The sequence below is a fragment of the Equus przewalskii genome, chromosome 4, assembly GCF_037783145.1.
Source record: "Equus przewalskii isolate Varuska chromosome 4, EquPr2, whole genome shotgun sequence".
Taxonomy (NCBI): domain Eukaryota; kingdom Metazoa; phylum Chordata; class Mammalia; order Perissodactyla; family Equidae; genus Equus; species Equus przewalskii.
The window spans coordinates 26,573,338-26,598,298 of NC_091834.1; the positions used below are offsets into that span (position 1 = coordinate 26,573,338).

A 24,961-nucleotide genomic window follows, 5' to 3' on the forward strand; every position below is an offset into this window, starting at 1 on the left:
GAATGCCATTATTAATGGTGATAATGATCATTTATGAGAACGTTTTTTCCCTGACCAAAAATGAACTGTGGGTGTGTCTTTGACCAAATCTACTGTACTGCAATTTTACTCCACATGACATTAAGGGTGTTTTATATTAGTTATCAAATCACTGGTTTAAAAAGGTGTTTACGTATACATTAATTCAGAATACTGAGATATGTATTAGAGAAAAATTCTTGAGAAAGTATGCAGATTGTAGAGATATTTCTAGTTAATCTGGTCTAAAAATAATAGATTTTCAGTTTTTAACTTCAGCTGCTAGGAAATAATAAAGCATATAATGATGAATTGAGGGCTGATTCTCTGGGTGGAAACATCAATTCAAATGACAGCTAGTTGCATTTCCAATTTTTCTAATTCTTTTGCATTTTTCTAATTCTAAAAGACTTCACATTTTCATCTCATGAAAAGAAAAAAAAGTAAATCTCACATACTCAAAAATGCCTTTACAAGCCAACCCTGGTCCTATTGCCTAGATCTAATTGATGTTACATGGGTCATTATTTTAGGCTTGTCTCAGTCATCGCCTATGGAATATTAGTCATGGTTCTGAACTGTAAGCCAGGATAAGGAATTTGGGCCATCTTTTAAGCCAGAATTAATTCAACAAATGTGTATTGTATAGCTCCCCAAATTTCCAGTAATCTAAGTGTTGCTGCCCTACTACTACCAACCCAGAATGGGGTCTCCACAGTCCCTAATTTGTATCACGGCTCCCACATCAAGGTCCTGGATGAGTCTCATTAACATAATGCGGGTTATGTACTCATATGGAGGTGCCAGAGAATTTAACAAGACAAATAATTGGCCTCTTCCGATTCTGAGTTAGGAAACAGGCTCTGCTGCCCAGTAAAATTTCTAATCTTAGAAATACCCTAAACATAGAAAGAAGATTCTGTATTCATTATAGTAGCACAAAATAACTTAATAAACAATCTCAAGTCTTTTGTTTCCTAGCACAAATTTTATTTCTCACTCATATAACAGCCTAAGTTAAATATTACTAGTCACAGAGGCATAGATTCTGCTTCAAGCAGGTATTCAGAGACCTACAGCTTGTGGAATTTTTGCCTTCTTCAACACTTAGTTTGCAAGATCACCTAGGGCATTGATATTGTGGGGACCTGAAATTGGCCACCCCAAGATATGTCTCTTTGGCATCAGGATTATTTGAGGCTGATTGCTTTTGATAAACTGGGACCGGGAAGGAAGAATGGAACTTGCCCTTTGTTAGGACACATTTACATTTGCAAGGTAAATCTCTATCTGTAAAAGGTGCCTCCCTCTCTGTACCAGGAAGAAGAAAGGACATGACCTTCTCTCTAAAAACTCTTAGTCAATACCAAAGGCAAAGACTTAAATCTGCATTTTATTGTGCTTGTCTGGTAACCTCCTGTAACTGACTTCCCTCCCCCTCCCAACAGTTGGCATTTCTTTAAGGATTAAGCATCTTACCTTAGGCTAGGAACTGATTGCTGCGCTCACCTGTGACCCCCCAGCTCCAGACAATCGACTTGCCTCCTGCTACACCCACCGAGATAGCAGACCATTACCTGCTGTGTCCATCAAGCACTGTGCCGACAGGGCAATCTTGTGACTATTGTGGGAGGGACATTTCAACCACATGTGAAACACCCTGTTTGGGGGTATATAACCACTATGTGTACCCCACTTCTTAGGTGCCCTTTCTTCCTTCGGGAAGAAAGGCCCCGGGCCATGGTTCCTCATAAAGCTTTGTTTAATTTTCTCTTGCTATTCTGTCTCATGTGAATTTAATTCGTTCTCCGGCCAGACGAACCCACATTTGGGGAGAGGAAATGTCCTCCTCCCCTACAATATGCAGTTGCTAGAGGGAGGGAGAAAGTGTGGAGAAGGCACCCCTAAGTCATAACAATCTCAGGCTTGAGGTGACACATTCAGTCATGTGCCACATAATCTTGGTTCAGTCAACGATGAAGCACATATACGATAGTGGTCCCATAAGACTATCATGGAGCTGAAAAATTCCTATTGCCCAGTGACATCATAGTCATTGTAACGTCATAGCAAGAGAAAAGGAAACTGCAGGAGAAGAAAAAGAATCTCCAAGAAAAATCACAGAGAAGGGTTTAGCCGAAGCTTTTGCAGACCTCAACAAGCTCCTTAAAAAGTTTGAAAACATAGACCTCAACACTAAAAGGTTTTCATTAATGGAGAAGAGTGGTCATGGTGCATTATCTTTTACAAGCAAATCTATGATGAAAAAAGAAACAAACTAAGCAAACCACCATGGCCATATTTCTGAAGATTGACACCTCCTCAAGAAGAGCCTCGGGCAGGTCCTTCAGTGGGTATTCCAGAGAATGCATTGTCATAGGAGATGACAGCTCCATGCATGTTACTGCCCTGAAGACCTTCCAGTGGGACAAGATGTGGAGATAGAAAACAGTGAGACTGATGATCCTGATCTGTGTAGGCCTGTGCTAATGTGTATGTTTGTGCCTTAGTTTTTAACAAAAAAACTTTAAAAGTTTAAAAAGTAAAAAGAAAAATTAAAAATAGGAAAAAATTTAGAACAAGGATATAAAGACAGAAAATATTTCTGTACAGCTGTATGCTGTGTTTTAAGCTAAGTGTTATTACAAAAGAGTCAAAAAGTTAAAAAAATTTAGAAGTTTATAAAGTAAAAATGTTACAGTAAGCTAAAGTTCATTTATTACTGAAGTAAAAAAACCATTGTTTTATAAATTCAGTGTGGCCTGAGTGTACAGCGTTTATAAAGGTTACAGCAGCGTACAGTAACGTCCTAGGTCTTCACATTCACTCACCACCCACTCACTGACTCACCCGAGAAACAACCAGTCCTGCAGGCTCCATTCATGGTAAGTGCCCTAGACATGTGTACCATTTCTTATCTTTTATACAATATTTTTACTGTACCTTTTCTATGTTTAGATATGTTTAGGTAAACAAATACTTACCATCGTGTTACAATTGCCTACAGTATTCAGTACAGTAACATGCTGTAAAGGTTTGTAGCCTAGGAGCAGTAGGCTATACCATAGAGCATAGGTATGTGGTAGGCCATACCATTTGGTTTGTGTGAATAGACTCTATAATGTTTGCACAACAATGAAATCAACTAATGATGCATTTCTCAGACTCTGTCCCCGTCACTAAGCAACACGTGACTGTATTACTTTCACCCATGTTCTACTGGTCCGACATAGATGGCTAAGCAGTCATTTTCAAAATAAAAACTTCACAATGGAATAGGAGGACAGAATTTGGGTGGGCAGCTAGCAGCCTCTGCCACAGGAACAGATGGACAATTAAAAAATGATTAATGTCCACTACTATTAAAATATCAAATTTTCTGTTTTCAGCAATGTCTTCAAGTAAGCCACCTTTAAGATGACAGAGATGAGGATGGGATAACTTCCAGAACCCAGTAAATATCTAAAAGATGTTGGGCTTAAGAATGATTTCTAGACTAAATCTTAGGACTGAGACTGTTTGCACAAGAAACTCACTAGAAAAAGAAAAAACTAGAAGCCAACTCAGTGCTGTCTTTGATGCCGTTTGTGTTACCAAAGAAACCTCAAGCCTAGTCTGCAGAAATCTTGTAATTGTTGTGAACCCTAAAGCAATTTTTGGGCTCTACACCTGCAGCGGAAGCAAACTATGAAAGCTGTTTAGTCCCAAGCACACTCCTTCAGATGTGCTAGTGATGGTTATAGACAAGAGAGTTACTCCCAGGAGCAATCAGATGGGCTAACCAAGAAATTTTATGCAAGAGTAGGAGATCTTTGTATTTCTTGCCTGATGGATTGTAATACATACCATGGACCAGTGATTACTATGTATTTCATGCTCTCTTTTTTGAAATTGGAGTTTTTACTGTAGTCGTCCAGAAGACACCCCCATTATATATTAGATATCTGAACAGTGACAGGAATAGGGTGGAAAAAGTAAGTGGTATTCCGTTGTATTATAAGTAACCAAATTAGGAAAAATTCATATCCACATGATGGAGAGAACTGCATGTTGCCCGGAGAACCTGGATTTTGAGCTGGATGTACTAACTTGTTGGGACTTTGGATCATCTCCTATGGAAAGGAGTATGTTCTATGTCTGTGCACATATACTTGCACTGCCAGAGGAACAGACTGTGACAGGGCTTCAATATAATTTTTTTCTTCTTCTTCCTTCTAGTAATAGTACTCCTCAAGTTTTAGTTGACTGTTCACCAGAAACTCTACTTCTTAGACTTTCTTGCCATGGTGGGGCCATGAGATGAAATTCTAGTAAATAGCATGTGAGCAGAAGTGATATGTACAACTTTTGCATCTTGCTGCTTGCCTTTGACTAACTTTTCCCCTCTTCTTTTGGCTTCAACTGTGGATGTGATAGTGTTGATCCAGTTTTGATCATACAGATGAGGACAACAACTTAAGGAACGGCAGATAGATGGAACCTCTGTCACTGGAAACCTCATGCACCAGACTTATCCTAAATAACTGACTTACCTATTAAGTAGGAATTTTATCTGAGAGAAATGTATATAGTCTCTGTTATGATAGCCATTGTTTAAGGAAATTGAATACATATCCTGATACAGATCAGAACCTTTCCCAGACCTGAGTCAAGTTTTAAAGCTTGGAGAACGTATAGGAGGTAAAAGCTTCATAGAGTGTTTGAAATTTGCTTCACTATATTTTCTTACATTCCTCTATCTTCTTAGGAGAGTATTATTTTGGCCCTGGAAAACTATATAATATTTACATTGCTAAAATATAGGTAGTTTTCATGTCTGTCTTATCTTTCATGTATCAATGCTGAATTTTGCAGTGGACATGAATTTCTGAAAAGTGACTGGTCCCAAAACAGTGGTCATTCCCAGATCAAGTTTTCAAATGCTGAATGACTGAAGATTTATGGAGTAGAACCACCCATAAGATTCACAGGCAGAAGAGAAGACTAGAAGGCAGTCATTCAATTGGGTAAATGCCAATAGGAAGAGTCTATTCTCTTGTCTGTTCTTTAAAATTGTCTTCTCTGATTGGAACTAGCCTAGTGTAAAACTTAAAATATGAGTTTTGGAGATAGTCTACCTAGATTCTCATTGGATAAATTACTTAACCTTTTCAGTAAAATGGGGGTAATAATAGCTCTAAACCTCAGAAGTAGGAAATAAGATTCAATGATTTATACACATAAACCCTTGGTACTAGAGTTGACACATAAGAAGCACTCATATGTGGGCATTTGAAAACAGTATCATTGAGTAACTGGGACTACTTATTATAGATTGTAGATTTTTTAAGTAACATATTATTGTAAGATGTGCTTAGATTTCAACCACTTAAAAGCATATTCCTATGACTAGGGCTTGGAATGTCATACCATTTCCCTATCCTACTCCATCCCCAGTGATGCAGGCTGATGTCACACAGTCAATAAAACTCTAGGAACTCTGTAAACTGACTTCACTAGGTCACCCTGGAAACCCCATGGAGAATACTGGAATAGGTAAAGAGGGTAAGATGGGAAAGGTATACAGGCAGGGACCTAGATAATTATAACTCTATGTTTCCTAGCATTTTCCATCTGCTTTTCCTGCCATGTTTCATTTTATTTAGAAACTGAATTCTCTGAAATTCTACTCTGACACTTGTTTTCAGCTCTAGTATCTATGACCTTGACTTATTTATCCAGCTTAATTTAACAAATAACCATTAATCACTATATGCACGGCACTCTGTTAGGTACACGGGATGTACATGTATATAAGTAGCCACCTCTACCTGCAGTTACTTACACTGCAATGCTTTTTAAAAAGAGCATATACAAAATTAATTCTGAAGGAAGATAAAGTCTGACAGATGTTGTAATATAGATAAAAACCAAGTTCTCTGAGAGAAAAAAGTAAAGTAGGATTGCATGTGGGAAAGCCTTCATGTGGAAGGCAGTGTTTTTATTCTATTTTGAATGACGCACAGGATGTATATGATCAGACATGGGGCTCTAGGGTCAAAGCATATAGAGATATGAAAATTGATGACAGGATGTATAAAATGAAATAAAAATTAAACAAGGAAGAAAAAGGGCAACGTACTTATGTAGGGGTACATGATGAAGGTTGAACTGTGTAGTAAGAAATAAAACTAGAGATGTAGGTTGGGTTAGAGTCCAAAGATGGTCTGAAGGCCACAGTAAGGGAGCCAGATGTCAAAAAGTGAAAAGTTCCAGACTGTATAATTTTACTATACTATATATAATTTTATATATGGATACATATATATAATTACTATCTAAAATTATATATAAAACTGTACATAATTACTACATGTAATTTTACTGCATGTAATTTTGAATCCTTAGAACACTTCAGTTCCTTCAAAAACAAGAGTTTTGCTGGTTCTTACCAGTTTTCCCCTCTTCCAGCTCAGACTTGACTATATTGACCTAATGAAAATGTTTTTGGATTTTAATTTTGTTTCTGAACAACGAGACTCAATGTTCAGGTAATATCATTGTTTCGGCTTGAAGTATCTTTGATATCTCCACTGTAGTATGTCCAGAACACCTCTCTAACTTACAGCTACACAAGTGGCAGAAACTCATACAGAGATACACAGCATTATAGGCAAGGATAAATCACCATAGTTTTAAAAATAAAAGCACTTATTACAAAGTGATTTCCTGGTAATTCTGCAGATGCCAGATAACCCATATAAAACATTTTCATTTAACATAAAGAGATATCTGTCTGTCAGCAGGAGTAGCAGATAACAAGGACAAGTTGTGTTGTTAAGTGGAATATTCAATAAAGTAAATGGTACACAGAGACTTAATCATTTAGATGGCCCATATGTGGTTAACAGCTCTGGCTCAGAAGTAAGCTTGAACATAGCAAGTTCTATAAAGTAAAAGATGAAGAGACTTTATTGGAAAATGATTTCAGATATGCACTACATAGAGAAAAATGTGAACTCTGAGAGAAAAAAGTTCTTATTTTTGTAAGCAAATCAATGCAATTAGACAATAATAATGTACTTACAAAAAACATTATGATTCTATAGGAACACGTTTCCTGTTTCTACAAGTCAATAAATCTTCTTAGATAGTGATGATAATAATACAGTTCTTAACAATTTTATATTTGGTGTACCTGAGAGAAGTGCTTAAATAGTTGTCTAAAGTTTGGACAAAAATGTTTTTAATTTTTCTTAATAAAATATATTGAACATAAAATTAATTACATAGCAATGATGATTCTATATATCTAAAAATGGATGGCACAAGGTATAGAAATTTAGCAATGTATAAAGGAAAAAGGAACAGAATGAGGGATATCTTTTAGAAGTTAAAAATAACTAAACATTTTTAGTAGTACTTATTCACATATTGTATACATGATGTTATCCTCTGTCAAATTACAAGCAGCTCCCATTTTCATATTAACATACTGTTTAACTACTCTGACCTATCAGCAATAAAATAAATCACTTAATTTAAGCATGACTGAATCCATAGTTGACAGCAGAGTGAACAACTATTATAACCTTTACATGTGAAAAATAAGACAGATTCAGGTAAGAGATGACGTTATACAAAAGGCAACAAAAATAAGGCTACAGAATCACCTCTATAAATCAGGATCATTTGAGAACTTCAAAGTAATAATATTAATATTATTTTGTGTGTTTATATCTATGATATGTCCCCTAGACAACATAACCGGTGGATGGTATATAACAAAGCAAATCATTTAATTCAGAACATAAAGCTAATGGTTGGGTGGAAGTAGAACTATTCTACACTCTCCTGTCAACATCTCAAATTTTACCATTTTAAATCACTTTACTCCCCAAAATAAAAATACTTCGGATATTTTATTTCAGTAAACATTCTCATATGCACTCAAACTAAAAGTTATAGTCAACTTATACCCTATGTTTGTCACTAAATTCATTTGTTTATTTTTATATAATTTCTTATTTTATCTTTTTAAATTGATATATAATTCAGATATAACATTGTATAACACCATAACATTAAAAGTGTACAATGTGTTGACTTGATACACTTACATGAGAGCTAAGTGAAATAAGTCAGAGAAAGACAAATATTGTATGATCTCCCTTATATGCGGAATCTAAAATAGCCAAACCTGTAGAAACAGAGCATAGAATGGTGGTCGCCAGGGGTGAGGGGTAGGGTAATTAGGGAGATGGCAAAGGGTATAAACTTTTAGTTAGAAGATGAATAAGTTCTGGGGATCTAATATATAGCGTGTTGGTTATAGTTAATAATACTGTATTATATACTTGAAAGTTGCTAAGAAAGTTGCTAGAACTTAAATGTTCTCATCACAAAAAATTAATGGTAATTATGTGAGGTGATAGAGGTGTTAGTCATTTAGCAATATATGTGTATCAATTCATTTTTTTTGGTAAAGTTCCTAATACCCTCATTTTCTTATATCCAAGGATTCTTCTTTTTAAATTCCTATTTGGTCCCTTGTTCAGATCTATATACTTCCACATCTGACCATTATAATAGCATACCTTTTGGTCAAGGCTTTCTAAGTGTTTCTCCTTCCAATCAGAATAAGCACTGCTTTAACCATAGTATTCCACTGCCCAAAGTGTTCGTGGTATTTCCCTACACATTACATCCCAGACAATGCATTCTGACATTCAAGGCCACATAATCTGCCATTAATAAATCTTTTGATTTGCTGTCACTCTTCCTCTGTAACAAACTGCTAGATTCGCTGGGATCACAAGCCTGCAACAGCACTTGTTCATCTACCTGCTTGTTTACTTTGTGCCTTTCTTTCCTCTAAATAGGTTTGCCTTTTCTTCTTCACTGACTTGATTTTCAATACACAGTTCATAAACCTTGCCCATGACTCTGCTCTGTAACTACCTTATCTTTTTCAAAACTCCTGTAGCAGATCTTTCGTTACTGTCTGTCTAATTTATTTGGCATTTAATCACTTAATGATTTGTCTTGTAACTTAAATTTCAAGACGTATAAATTTTGACTCTCTAATTAGATTAAAATTTCCTGCAGAGCAGAAACAACTCGTTATTTTAAAACACAGATTTGTACAGAGTGACCACAGCAGAGATACGGTAATAAATAAGAAGGTGAGAGGAAACTTTTGGAGATGATGGATGGGTTTATAGCATTGATTGTGGTAATGGAAATAAATGAAAAGCAATAAAACTAACAAGAACAGTTAAGGTATTGAGGTATATGAGGAAACCTTTTGGTTTAAAATTGATTCGGCCTGAATTTATTTTTCTAGAATAGCCTGACTTTTGGCCTGTCAAGCATGCATTGTACATCTGCTTTAAACATTACATGGGATCCCAAAGCAAACAATCTTGCCTTTGAAGATAGGGAGGAATGCCTCCCTCCAATATCAGCATTTCTTTGAGGATAAAGATTCCTTCCCAGAACCAATGTCAGATTGACCTACTATGTGCATTACTGAAATGCTACAAAACATGTTGTGACTGTAGTATTAAAAAAATTTCTTTTAAATGTTTTATGTATATTCTTTGTTCTGAAATGGTGTATAACCATGCTGTACATCTCACTCCTCCAGAGTACTTTCTTCTCTGGTGGAGAACGCACTTCTGTGTTATAGTCCTCAGCTTGGCCATGTAATAAACTAATCTTTAATCTATGAATTGATTACTGGTTATTTGCATCAACAGTGGTGATGGTATCACAGGTGTATACTTATCTCCAAACTCATCAAATTGTATACATTATGTACAGCTTTTTGTATGTGAAAAAATAATAAAATAAAAAGAACAACTCAGCAACAGATTCACTAAAATTAAAATTGCATCTAGTGTATTCCATAGCAGTCATGAGAATCATTTAAAATAACCTCTTCTAACAAGTAACTGAATTCAGCCCATCAGTCATTTTGTCAGTCAACTTGTCTGCCAAGCCATTGCTCAAAAACTGGGTACTGCAGGAGAACACACTTGCTTCCACAGCTAATGTGTTCTATGGGGATCACATGGATTCAGCTAAACTAAACACTTAAAGACCTACTCCAAGGTAAAATGAACAAAAGTTAACACACTTGAAAATTTATGATTAGGGTTAAAAAAAAATTAAAGCAATCATCCCTCACTTCACATTGAAAGAATAATAGAAAGACAATGTATTAGTAAGTTTAAAAGTTAACTGCTGTTTTTAAAAAGAGCCATCTTTGAAAATTGCTCATAACACAACTTGTCTTTCCTTCAACCTCTTGACCCCAGTGTTCTCTCCCTCTTTCTTGTGAAATCTTCTCTTGCTCCCCTTCCCATTTCTCCCTTATAATTCTTATTTGTCTCTTTCTCAGCATCATCAATTTCCCTCTGGTACTGGGCAATTGGTTTCTCATTATTATCCTAATTTGTCTCACTTATCGTTTTCCTTCTTTCCCTCAACTGCTCATATATGGAATTTTGCAATGAGGCAATATATATTAAAGTACTTAAAAGTTACATAATGTTATGTTATTGATAAACGTATTTTTATATTTGTGAATTACTGGATAGCTTACCAGGTATCTAGTTCCTATATTTAAAAATCATAAATGTTTTATAAGACCTGATATAACTTTAAGGTTTATTATATCAGGTTTAATTATGTGTGTGAGTAGTGTATTCCATGGCAGTCATCACTTTTTTTCTTTATATTATCTTATATACCTAAAATTTTCAGTCTCCTGATACATGATATTGTTCATGATAACATAACAAGAATATTTTAGAAGAGTTGTATTATTCTGAAGAATGATTCTGTAAATAGGAAATTCCACTATTATGATAACAACCTATATGGTCATAATTTCCCCATATCAGATATTAACATTTTATTAACTCATGATTCTTTTTCAACATTGAAAAACAAAGTAGACATTTCCTAGTCCATTGGATTTCCACAAAAAATAATTGCCACTGCTCTTACCATTTGGCCTTTGGAACCAGGCAGAAGTTTTCTTTCCCTAATTTGAGTCTATTGAGTCTGATGATGCCCACATCATTTTATTCATTGCTATTGCCATACAAAGCTAGATATGATCTAATTTCCATTTCACCCCATTTTCACTGTTGTGACTTTTTATCGTGAATAACTTATTTGTTAAACATGTTTAGAAAACGCTAGTCTCAAGAAAAATTTTCCCATATATTGTAGCTGTTTAAAGACCAACTACCTAGCATGTATCCCACAACTCAGGCCATGTCTTTGAGAAAGAAAGTGCATTTGTGCTTGTCAGCTTGTTCTAAAAGGAAGAGAAGTTAAAAACACTAAGAGACATTTCACTTAAATTCTTTTCAATGTGTTCACAGGATTTACTAGTGATTTACTTTTCATTTTAGTTATAGATTTATTTCTCCTTAGCCTTCTTTGCAATAATAAAGGATATTACAAAAGTTAATTCATTTTAATTTATAAATTATATTCATCTTAACTGAATATATATCATCACTGAGATGCTCTCAAAATTAATCCAACCTGACACATAAGAATGGTCTGTTTTCCTGGAAATTTCATTTTATTTCCTGTCATACTCATGTTAACAAATCCACATTCACTAATTAAAGAAAAGCATCAACATTTTTCACATAAAAGCATAGACTTGAAATCTAGGGCGAAATATTTCAATTAGTTTTTAAAAATTCTATTCAGTTCTCTAATGTGACTCACAACTTGGTCCATGCTGAGCAGTTGGATCCTTATCTAAGGATTGTTTTAGGATTCATGATAACTCCCTGTTCCAGGTACACAGATACCTGTTCATGGTCTCACTGCAGCCTGGCCTGATTCTAGGTGACAACCCCAAACCCACTCCCGAGCCCTGAGATGATTCTCAGGTGTTTCAGTTTAAAGTGATTTTGATAGATACAGAGCCATGTAAGGAGGAATACTCTTTCCTTATAAAAGTAACATGATAACCATATTCTTCTTACAATGTAGGAGAAGGTAACAAGTGTTCTCAAGAAACATTAAGTCTGGTACTTAAAATTTTGTTTGATACTTATTGAAATACTAAGTATTTACCTGGATAATATCGGGCTAGGCCTGTGGCACTGCCAAACACCTGCCACAACAATGAAGGATCTTCCTCTCGATTTTTTTTGAAAACTTCATCTAAGGCACTTGTCCAGTTGAGCTCATTTAACACAATTGTTGCTAAGAACAAAAAAAGGAAAAATTAATTAATTCAAATGTATAATTAATAATTGAATCTGTCTTCATTTATTTACAAAATAATGTTACAGATTTTCATTGCTTTAGCTACAAGAGTATTCTAATCCAGTGGCTATCAAAAAGTTTAGACATGGAATTATTTCTTCAAGCAAATTTTTATATTACAGTTGCCTTATTGACATTTTGGGATGGGTAATTCTTTGTTGTGGGAGCTGTTCTGTACTTTATAAAATGTTTAGCAGCATTCTGGCCTCTACCCACTAGATGCCAGTACCATTCTCCCAGTTGTGAGAGGCAAAACTGTCTCCAGACATTGTCAGATGACTCCTGGGTGACAAAATTGATCCCTGTTGAGAACCACTGTGATACATAAAACAGACATGAGCAGAGCTCTCCTGTTTGAGAAGTGTGAGGCATGCCTCCCCTTGAGGCAGTTCTGAAGAAACCTACAGGACACCTTTGTGTACAGTTTGATGACCACCTCCCTCAATTATTGGTGATTCTCTGTGATATACTAACATAATTTGGTTTGTTACCTGAGTTAAAAAAAATAGATGTTTGTCACTGAGAATAGTGTATTAACTGTGTTTACACAAAAACATCAACAAATGTATACATTTTGAGAAAGAAAAAATTCATTCATAGGCTTGACAATATCAGTGTTAGAAATAGGAAGTAGCTGATACTTTATCACTACCTATATGAACAACAGTTTTCTTTTTTTTCTGGTTAGTTTAGTTAATATTTAGAGCATGGTACAAATAAGGGCCAAGTCATTGATTTTGATATTTGCTTAAAACTACTGACTGATCTTGAATACGTATTAAAAATATATGCTAATCATTATAATTAAAGAGAAGCAATTATAATGTGAGGTAAAACATAGGCTAAGGCGTGATGTCAGCAACATGACAGAGAGAGCTGTTCTTGCTATCTCTCCCCCTTTGACCTACAACTAAATGGACATTCACTGACCAATGGAAGACACCTACATAGCCCAACAGGATGCCTAAGTGGCCCAGGCAGCTATACATCTGAAGGACGGACTGGGCCCCCAGGAAGTAGTGGACATAGGTGAGCACTCCCTATGCTTCCCCAGCAGCCCTGTGCACATGTGAATGCTTTCCCAGCCAGTGGGAACACCCATAGTGCCACTGTGGCCCTACAAGTGGGAATGTGCCTTGGTGTAACTGTAAGAAGAGGCAGCAGCAGCCCTGAGCCTGTCTGCAAACACATTCCTGGCTGGCAGGAGCACCTGCCACTGCAGTCCCAACGAGTGACCCTGGCTTAAACCCCATGAAGAAGCCCTGCCCACCAAGCACAGTGGCTGGCGTAACCATAAGAAGAGGCAGCAGTAGATATGCACACACCTGTGAATACTCTCCAGGCCAACAAGAGTGCCCACAGTGCTGCTGTGGTCCCACAAATGGGAATGTACCTTGGTGCAACTGTAAGAAGAGGTGGCAATAGCCCTGAACCTGTGCATGAATGCTTTCCCAGCTGGTGGGAGGGCCCATCATGCCTCTGCAGTCCCAATGAGTAGCCCTGGCTCAGATTCCTTGAAGTCCTGCCCACCAAGCACAGCAGCCAGTGCAATTGTAGGAAGATGCAACAGGAGATCTGTGCATGCATGTGAACACTTTCCCAGCCAGTGAGAGTACCCATAGTGCTGCTGCAGCCCCCAAGTGGGAATGCACCTTGGTGTGACTATAAGAAGAGGCAGTGGCAGCCCCGAGCCTGTGCATGAATGCTGTCCCAGCTGGCAGGCATGCCCACCACACTCTTACAACTTCCAGCAGACAGGATGGATCAGAAACATGGCTCCTGCTTCCCCCCAGCAGTAATAGGTGGAATCTGCGACCTGATACTACCACAAATGCACTGGCAAAGGGTTAGTTCATCAAACACGTGAAAAACTATAGCAATAATTGAGAGAAGAAGGAAAATGACAAGTCTCCAGAAACCAACCATGAAGTCTCAAGAATTTACAATCTAAATGACAGAGAGTTCAAAATAACTGTCGTAAAGAAACTCTATGAGTTGAAGAAAACTCAGAAAGACAGTTCAATGGGTTCAGGAATAAAATTAATGAGAAGAAGGAATACTTCACCAAAGAGATTGGAACTATACACAAAAACCAAGCATAAATTCTAGATATGAAAAACACAATTAATGAGATAAAAAAATAACCTAGAATCCTCAAAAAATAGAGCTGATGTTAAGGAGGAAAGAATTACTGATTTAGAGGATAAAAGCATAGAAATGCTTCAGGTGGAGGAGGGGAGAAAACTAAGATTTTTAAAAAATGAAGGGATTCTTTGAGAAATATCTGACTCAATTAGGGAAAGCAACATAAGGATTATAGGTATTCCAGAGGGAGAGGAAGGGAGAAAGAAACAAAGAGCTTGTTCAAAGAAAGAATAGCTTAGAACTTGCCAAAACTGGGGGGAAGAACCAGACTTATAAATACATGAAGCCAATAAAACTCCTAACTACATCAATGCAAAGAGACCTTCTCCAAGACATATAGTGGTAAAACTGGCAAAAGTCAACAACAAAGAAAAAATATTAAGGGCAGCAAGGCAGAAGAAAATAACCTACAACGAACCCCTATCAGGCTTTCAGCAGATTTCTCAGTAGAAATTTTCCAGGCTAGGAGAGAAGAGAATGATATATTCAAAATACTGAAAAACAAAAACTTACAGCCAAGAATACTCTATCTAATGAAACTATCCTTCAGATATGATGGGAAAATAAAAGCTGTCGCAGATAAACCAAACCTGAGGGAGTTCATCACCACCAGGCCTCTCCTACAAGAAATGATCAAGGATGCCCTCATATCTGAAAAAAACGGCAAAGGTCTACAAAACTATGAGCAAGGAGATAAATAAACACACAAAATCAGAAAAATTCAGCTCTCTCTCAGAACAGGGAAGCAAATACTTAATTGTAACTTAAAAGATAAAGGGAAGGAAAGCATCAACACTAATTATAAACACTTGAACTTAGTCACAAACTCACAACACAAAACACAATCATTTGCGACAACGATAACTCAGAAGGGGAGGGGAAAGGAATGGAACCAGCTTAGGCTAATGGAGATAAGAGGCTATCAGAAAATGGACTATCTCATCTACAGGATCTTTTATACAAACCTCATGGTAACCACTAAACAAAAACTAAGGGCAGAGCCGCAATTCTAAAAAAAGAGAAAACTGAAAAAACTACCACAGAAAACTACCAAAACAAAATGGCAGTCAGAAATAAAAAGGAAGAGAAACAAGGGAAATATAGAATAACCAGAAAACAAGAGATAAAATAGCAGTATTAAGCTGTCATATGCCAATAATCACTTTAAATGTAAAATGCATTGAATTCTTTAATCAAAAGACACACAGTAGCTAGATAGATTAAAAAACAAGGCCCAGCAGTATGCTGCCTCCAGGAAACACATCTCAGCTCTAAAGACAAACATAGGGGTCAGGTTGAAGGGATAGAAGATGATACTCCCAGCAAATGGCAAAGTAAAGAAAGCAGGTGTTGCCATACTTATATCAGACAATGCAGATTTCAAGATAAAAAACACAATAAGAGACAAGCAGGGGCAGTATAGAATGATAAAAGGTACTTTCCACCAAGAGGACTTAACACTTAAGAATATACGTGCATCTAATACATGAGCACCAGAGGATTTAAAACAACCGTTAGCAGACCAAGAGGAAGAAATTAACAGCAATGCAATAATAGTAGTGGACCTCAAAACCCCACTTACATCAATGGATAGATCATCCAGACAGAAAGTCAACAAGGAAACAGCGGATTTAAATGAAACACTTGATCTTATGGACTTCATAGATATATACAGAGCATTCCATCCAAAAATAGAAGAATATACATTCTTCTCTAAGGAGATGGGACATTTTCAAAGATAGACCATATGTTGGGAAACAAGGCAAGCCTCAATAAATTTAAGAAGACTGAAATTATATCAAGCATCTGTTCTGATGACAATGCTATGAAAGTAGACATCAACTACAGAAAAAAAGCTGAGGAAGTCACAAATATGTGGACACTAAACAACATGATACTAAACAACCTTTGGATGAAGGAAGAAGTCAAAGGAGAAATAAAAAATACCTGGAGACAAATGAAAATGAAAATACAACATACCAACTCTTACGGGATGCAGAAAAAGCAGTTATAAGAGGGAAATTCATAGGATTACAGGCCCATCTCAACAAACAAGAAAAATCTTATATAAGTAAAGATAAACTACATCTAGCAGAACTAGAAAAGGAAGAACAAACAAAGCCCAAAGTCAGCAGAAGGAGAGAAATAAAAATTAGAGCAGAAATAAATGTAACAGAGACTAAAAAATAGTAGAAAAGATCAATGACACTGAGAGTTAGTTCTTTGAGAAGATAAGAAAAATTGACAATTCCTTAGGCAGGTTCACTAAGAAAAAAAGAGAGAAGCTTCAAATAAATAAAATTAGAAAAGATAGAGGAAAAATTACAATGGATACTACAGAAATACAAAAGATTATGAGAGAATACTTTGAAAAATATATGCCAATAAATCTGATAACCTAGAAGAAATGGATAACCTCCCAAAACTGAATCAGGCTGAAAGAGAGAATATGAATATGAATATGAAGTAAAGTGATTGAAACAGTAATCAAAAACCTCCCAAAAACAAAAGTCCAGGACCAGACAGCTTCTCTGGAGAATTCTACCAAACGTTCATAGAAGATTTAATACCTATCTTTCTCAAACTATTCCAAAAAATTGAAGAAGATAGAACACTTCCTAACTCATTCTATGAGGCCAACATTACCATGATACCAAAACCAGACAAGAACAACAGAAAGAAGGAAAATTACAGGCCAATATCACTGATGAACATAGATGCAAACATCCTCAACAAAATATTGGCAAACCGAGTACAGCAACAGACTAAAAGGATCATACACCATGATCGAGTGGGATTTATACCAGGGATGCAGGCACGGTTCAACATCTGCAAATCAATCAATGTGATATAACACATTAACAGAATGAGGAATATAAATCACATGATCCTCTGAATAGATACAGCGAAAGCATTTGACAAGATCCAACAACCATTTATGATAAAAACTCTCAGTAAAATGGGTATAGAAAGAAAGTACCTCAACATAATAAAGGCCATATATGACAAACCCACAGCCAACATCATAATGGTGAGAAACTGAAAGCCATTCATTTGAGAACAGGAAAAAGACAAGGGTGCCCATTCTCACCACTCCTATTCAACATAGTGCTGGAAGTTTTGGCCAAAGAAATCAGACAAGAAGAAGAAAAACAAGGTATCCAAATTGGAAAGGAAGAAATGAAACTCTGGCTGTTTGCAGACGATATGATTCTATATTTAGAAAACCCTAAAGAATCCATCAGAAAACTATTAGAAATAATCCACAACTATAGCAAAGTTGCAGGGTACAAAATCAACTTTAAAAAATCAGTTGCATTTCTATACATTAATAATGAACTAGCAGAAAGAGAAGTCAAAAAGACAATCCCATTTACAATCACAACAAAAAGAATAAAATATCAAGGAATAAATTTAACCAAAGATGTGAAAGACTGATACACTGAAAACCATAAGATGTTATTGAAAGAAACTGAAGGAGATGTAAAGAAAGAGAAAGATATTCCATGCTCATGGATTACAAGAATAAACATAGTTAAAATGTCCATATTACCTAAAGTAATCTATAGATTCGATGTAATCCCAATCAGAATCTCAATGATATTCTTCTGAGAAATAGAACAAAGAATCCTAAAATTTATATGGAATAACAAAAGACCTCGAATATCCAAAGCAATCCTGAGAAAAAAGAACAAAGCCGGAGGCACCACAATCCCTGATTTCAAAATATACTACAAAGCTATAATTATCAAAGCAGCATGGTATTGGCGCTGAAAGAGACACACAGATCAACGGAAAGAATTGAAAGCCCCAAAATAAAACCACACATCTATGGTCAGTTAATCTTGGACAAGGGAGCCAAGAATACCCAACGGAGAAAGGTGATATTGGGAAAACTGGACAACCACATGCAAAAGTACAAAAGGAGACCATTATCTTTCGCCATATAAAAAGAAAATCAACTCAAGGGGTTGGCCCTGTGGCCGAGTGGTTAAGTTTGGCTCTCCGCTGCAGCAGCCCAGGGTTTCGTCAGTTCGGATCCTGGGCGCGGACATGGCACCACTCGTCAGGCCACGTTGAGGCAGCGTCCCACATGCCACAACTAGAAGAACTTGCAACTAAGATATACAACTATATACCTGGGGGGATGTGGGGAAGATAAAGCAGAAAAAAAAAAAAAAAAAAACCAGATTGGCAACAGTTGTTAGCTCAGGTGCCAATCTTAAAAAAAAAATCAACTCAAAATGGACTAAAGACTTGAATGTAAGACCTGAAACTATAAAACTCCTAGAAGAAAATATGGGCAGTATACTCTTTGAAATAGGTCTTAGCAGCATCTTTTTAAATACCATGTCTACTCAGGGAGGGGAAGCAAAAGAAAAAATTAACAAATGGGACTACATCAGACTAAAGAGCTTCTGCAGTCCGAAGGAAAGCATAAACAAAACTAAAAGACAACTACCAACTGGGAGAAAATATTTGAAAATTACATATCCGACACGGGGTTAACTTCCAAAATATATAAATCTCTCATACAACTCAACAACAAAAAACAAACAACCCAATCAGAAAATGGGCAGAGGACATGAACAGACATTTTTCCAAAGAAGATATACAGATGGCCAACTGGCACATGAAAAGATGTTCAATATCACTAATTATTAGGGTAATGCAAATCAAAACCACAATGAGATATGACCTTACACCTGTCAGAAAGGCTATAATCATCAAGACTAAAAACAACAAATGTTGGAGAGGATGTGGAGAAAAGCCCTCAGGCGCTACTGGTGGGAATGCAAACTGGTCCAGGTACTATGGAAAACAGTATGGAGATTTCTCAAAAAATTAAAAACAGAAATACCATATGATCCAGCTATCCCACTTCTGGGTGTTCATCCAAAGAACATGAAATCAACAATTCAAAGATACTTACACACTCCTATGTTCAGTACAGCATTATTACAATAGCCAAGACGTGGAAATAATCCAAGTGCTCTTCCACAGATGAATGTATAAAGATGTGGTATACATATACAATGGAATACTTCTCAGCCATAAAAAAAGACAAAATCGTTCCATTTGCAACAACATGCATGGACCTTGAGGATATGAAGTTAAGCGATATAAGCCAGACAGAGAAAGACAAACACTACATTATTTCACTCACATGTGGAAGATAAACACATGGATCAAGAGAATAGATTAGCAGTTACCAGAGGGGAAGAGGCCTGGGGGGAGTGGGCGAAAGGGGTAAAGGAGCGATGGACAAAAATTCGACTACTGGTGCTGACCATGATGCAGTTTATAAAGAAACTGAAAAATAGTAATGCACATCTGAAATTACACAATTTTATAAGCCATTATGATCTCAATAACATAACCGAAGAAACCCAAAAAACATAGGCTAAAATAGCATATAATTATGGGCCTCCATGATCATAACATCCTATGTCTAACAAATTAAAAATTTAATTGGCTTAGAATATTATTTTTCCTTTACACAAAAAGATGACATGGATAATCTCATCTTTTTTTTTTTTTTTTTGGTCTCTCTCTATAAAATATGTACCATGCCTCACTCTGCACTTCAGAATCTATGACCAAGCCTAAATAGTGGAAACGAGCTTAGGATAAGGACTCAAGATATTGCTGAACTTCTATTCTTTTCTGTGACCACAGCAAATAAAAGAAACAAATGCAATCATAGTTAAATCATGCACAAGATTTTTTAAAGTTAAAAGAACAAAGAACTTCTATCAAGAAAGATGCGCAGCATATGTGTTTATATTTTAAAGTTTATCATTTACAAAAAAAGGAAAACAAGTGCAATGTAAAATTGTTCTGGGACCAGCATCCTAATGGTTTCCCATTAGGGAAATTCCTAAGCATTTCCCATTATTGAAAACTAACAAGAGTTCCATTTTTATAGATGTGATTACTTTCAGAAAGATCAGTTGCGTGTGTGAATATTCATGAGCTGGGTCAGATCCATAGTGCATCTGAAATACTAGTGAATTCATATTCAAAAGCATGATCTAATGAACACTAAGTGGCCAGTTTATTGAAAATTTATATTCACATAGATAACCTGAATTGATACTCACTATTCATGAATAGTTACAGTAATATACAAAACATCACAGAAAAAGAGGGACATTATGCTTTTCTCTAAACATTCATGAATTTTACAATAATATTCTACTGAACAAATAATTATGTTTATTTATGATTCACATAGACTTCATTAATCCCCAATCTATTCTAATTATCTCTTCAATTTCCTTGACTCTTTAATTCATATTAAACAACTGATATCTAATTATTTTTAACAATGTTTTATTCGTTTTCAAAGCTGTTAATTTTTTCCTTAGATTTGGTAACTTAACAACTACTAAGTATTAGACTCTGATACACTGACTGTGAATTACACTTTTATGTACTTGGGGGAAAATCAAGCTCTGAAATATTCTTATCATCAGGACGATATGTTTTAAAATTTGCAGTTTATACATTTGAAAATTGTTTTTCAGATAAGATGATACAAAAGTAGGTTTCAAAATGTTTTTCTCAAAATTTGTTCATCTGCAAATATGTACGTAAAGAATTTGCAGAATAGGTACTTGGCCTGATTTTAAATTTTACTCAGAATGAAAGAAATGTTATCGGGTACCTATTACATGAGCTAGGTTTATAAACTTGATACTGTGTAGCAAAAAGTGAGGATACAGATACTTCCGTTTGTCACTATATATTTATAAAAATGTTTGAGTACAATCATTATTCTATTAGTCACAATCTTTATTTGAACATCCAGAGCAAGAAATCAAAATTCAAAGAATCTGCCATGAGAGTGCAAATTTAGCGCAGCTTCTTTAGAGGAAATTTTGGCTGTAGCTATCTATCAAAATGCACATAGTCCAACAATTCTTCAAGGGATTTATACTGTGGAGAGAGTATGAATCTCTGGTCCTGAATCAGAGAATTTTAGAGCAAGAGTAAATAATTCAATTACACCATTCAAATTCCTTAAAACACCAAAACTAGAAAGTAAAATAAATTGATGCCCTATGAAATAATCTTTCTCAAACTATACGGAAAGCAGTTAAAAATGTAAAAAAAAAAATGTAAAGCACCAAATCAAACACAAAAACAAGTATGAATACTTGTTTCGTATTACATCCTTCTTGGTTATTTGGCTATATTTTTCTTTTTTTCTTTTTTTTTTTTTTGAGGAAGATTAGCCCTGAGCTAACTGCTGCCAATCCTCCTCTTTTTGCTGAGGAAGACTGGCCATGAGCTAACATCCATGCCCATCTTCCTCTACTTTATATGTGGGATGCCTGTCACAGCATGGCCTGCCAAGTGGTGCCATGTCCGCACCCGGGATCTGAACCGGCGAACCCCGGAACGCTGAAGCAGAACATGGGCACTTAACTGCTGCGCCACTGGGCCAGCCCTATGGCTATATTTTTCTGATCCACATTATGAATCACATTTGACTTATAAACATACCTTATTTGGGAATCCTAAAAATGAGCAGACTTTTATCGTCTTAACCTTCTAAAATTAAATAGCTTATCCAGAACTACTAAGGTGCCCAACATTTCTCCATTTCTATGCTATTAGTATAACTCAGGATAAAGAATACTGAAATAACTGGGTAATCTGCAGATGATGGAATAATAAAACAAATGCAGAAAATTGGCCAAGCTAAAACAAGTTTATGTCATTTCCTGAATGTACTTTCTTCCTCTGCCACTTTCATTATATTTACATGCACATACACAATTTTCTCTCTCTCTCTTATTTAAATTTATAAGTAGAGGTTATTTAGGAAGATGTTTTTAAGTAACTATTCTGGCTACAACTGGGTAAAAAGCCAGGTGCATTAGAAAAGTTAAAAGGTATTATTGGGAGATCTTCTGTTTTAAATTATAAAGAGTTTCTGTGGTTATGCTGATGCTTCTCTCTGTCCTCAGCAGGTTTTTTGTTCTCTCTTGTTTTCCTAACACTATAGTACTTAAAAGGCATAAAACATAATCCTTCCATGATGAAAAAAAAGAAAACAGGACTAAATTCCTCGGAAAATTGTTTTCAGCAAATATTACTCTGGATTATGAAACTGTATTGTTCATTTGCATGAAGACATGACACTCAAGAAGCCGTTTTGCTCCTCTGAATCACTGAAGTGCAGCGGTATAAGGAAGCTCCCTCAGGCAGTGTATATTATAAGGAAGCTCCCTCGGGCAGTGTATATTATAAGGACTTTTAATACGGAGTTATTTTTCTGTAAGTCACAATCCAGAGCAAGAAATCAAAATTCAAAGGATTTTATTTAATTGCAGAAACATTGATACAAATTAGTAGCCAAATAATATTTCATATAAGAATTCAAGAATAACTTATCTTTTTAAAAGAACTTTAAGTATTTCTTGGCTACAAATAAAGCTTTACTTTTTATTTGGACCGATATACTTAAGAACATGGATAACAGTTCTGGCTGGTCTTCTATAAATTGTTACACAGTATTTAAAATTATATTGTATTTTATATTCTCAATTATATATTGTGTATATTTTGCATTGTTAAATATATTGTATACTATATTCACTCATGCCCTTCTTCTCTCCCACCTCCAAAATAGTAATGTTTTATATTCACACAAACTTCTAATTTCTTGCTTGAAGGGAGACTCTGTACATGAGTGGCTGATATTTTTTCCACTGTAGAAGACTAACTGGTCAATGGTAATGTAGCCTTGGACCTACAGCCAGTCGCTAACAAATTTAGCTAAGTGTCTTATGGCTGCTTTAAGAGTAAAATTAGTCCTCATTTTCTGTCAACTTTTAAGAAATGAAGATCTGTATCTTTGTTGGAAAATTAGATTTTGCGAAAATAGTCTTTTATTGATGTCCAAGGCTAAGCTTATTGAAAGCAGTGAATGCTGGGAAAGCAAACCTTGACTTTGAGGCATCTCTCCAGAATGGTACAACAGGATTTCACTGATAATTGATTCTAAACGCCAAGCATATATCTCTATTCTTAGTTTTCAAAAACATGGCCTTGATGTTCAGCAAGTTCTCTCTTTTAGAGTATTCCATTGTTCAATCTGGCTTCTCAAGGGAAGAAAGAAAATTTAATTTGTAACAACACAAAAGAAGTACCTTACATTTGCTGCTAATTCTTCTAAAATACATGACATCTCTATCTCTTGTTTACGACATGGAATACAGAATCGTTGACAGGCTGTGAATCCAATTTTCTTCTGTAAACTTCAGCCCATAAAGTGTTGCACGATTGCTGCCTTTTAGGTTTGAATACATTTTGTTCACCTGTTCCGGGTTCAGGGCCTCACTATGCACTGAAGGCACTATATGACTATTTGAAAACCCTAAGGTTATTTATAACGTCGATTACAGCTTTCAAATGAAGCAGATATATGAGAGAAAATGAAGAGAAATATATTTAGGATTCACTTAAAATATATAACTTTGATAAGTCTGAATCAAAAATACATCTTATAAAACATAAAATAGCTTTGACAAGTCTTTGATAACACCTTTAGACATTAAAGCTATGTAAAGGACTACACACTAAAAATTATTTTTAATAATGCTAAATATGATACAATTAAAGCAAGAGAACTGGCCAAAATGTTTACTATACTATTTTTATTTAACTAATAACACCATTCTGTTGTCATGGGCTTGCCTTGAAATAAAATTAGCATATATTTAACTATTGCCACCAATAATAACAAAGTCAGTAATATTTATTAACCACTTACTGCATGCCAGCAGATATGTTAACCATTTTCTATGCACTATCATATTTAATTCCTAGCATGACTCTTCCAGTGAGACTAATATTAACCATTTCTATGTATTATCATATTTACCTTCTAGAATGACTCAGTAAGAAACTAATATTATTTCTCTTTTTAGATGACAAAAATAAAAACTCGAAAGGGGGTGCAACTTGCCAAAAATCACACAAGGAGAGGAATAGAGACACCACTCAAGTATGTGTGTCAGGTTCCAAAAGTCTTACTGTTTATGAGCTATTTACTTCTAAGCTTTCATTGTATGTGTAGTTCTGATTATTTAGAATTTTAAATCTGAAAAAAATAATCTATGCCTTTGTAGCACAATGGTTCTCAATTGAGAATGATATTCCTCCCCACGGGACATTCAGCAATGTCTAGAGACATTTTTGATTGTCCTGACTGGTGGGAAGCTACTGACATCTTTGTGGGTAAAGGCCAGAGATGCTCTAAACATCCTACCATGCACAGGTTAGCCCCCACAACAAAGGATTATCTGGCCTAAAATGTCAGTCGTGCCCAGGTTTAGATATCTTGCTCAAGTACAACCTACATGAGAGAATTAATCCACTTTCCAAAAAGCAGCATTCCCAACTAATATCATTAAGAAAAAGCTACAACAAAACTTCTTCAAAGTGAAAGTTGGTATATATTTAAAAATATTATTTCATGATATTAAATTATATCAAT

The 24,961-nt window shown here is 35.5% G+C and overlaps 1 protein-coding gene across 19 annotated transcripts in view; it reads right to left on the reverse strand.

Moving 5' to 3' along the window:
• Positions 1-24,961, reverse strand: part of CACNA2D1 (calcium voltage-gated channel auxiliary subunit alpha2delta 1) — a 515,258-nt gene that overhangs the window by 125,029 nt on the left and 365,268 nt on the right. For all 19 annotated transcript variants that reach the window (XM_070617290.1, XM_070617294.1, XM_070617291.1 and 16 more), the window contains exon 7: positions 12,109-12,240. In XM_070617290.1, coding sequence (XP_070473391.1) covers positions 12,109-12,240 — 132 coding nt within the window. The remainder of the gene's footprint in view (positions 1-12,108; positions 12,241-24,961) is intronic.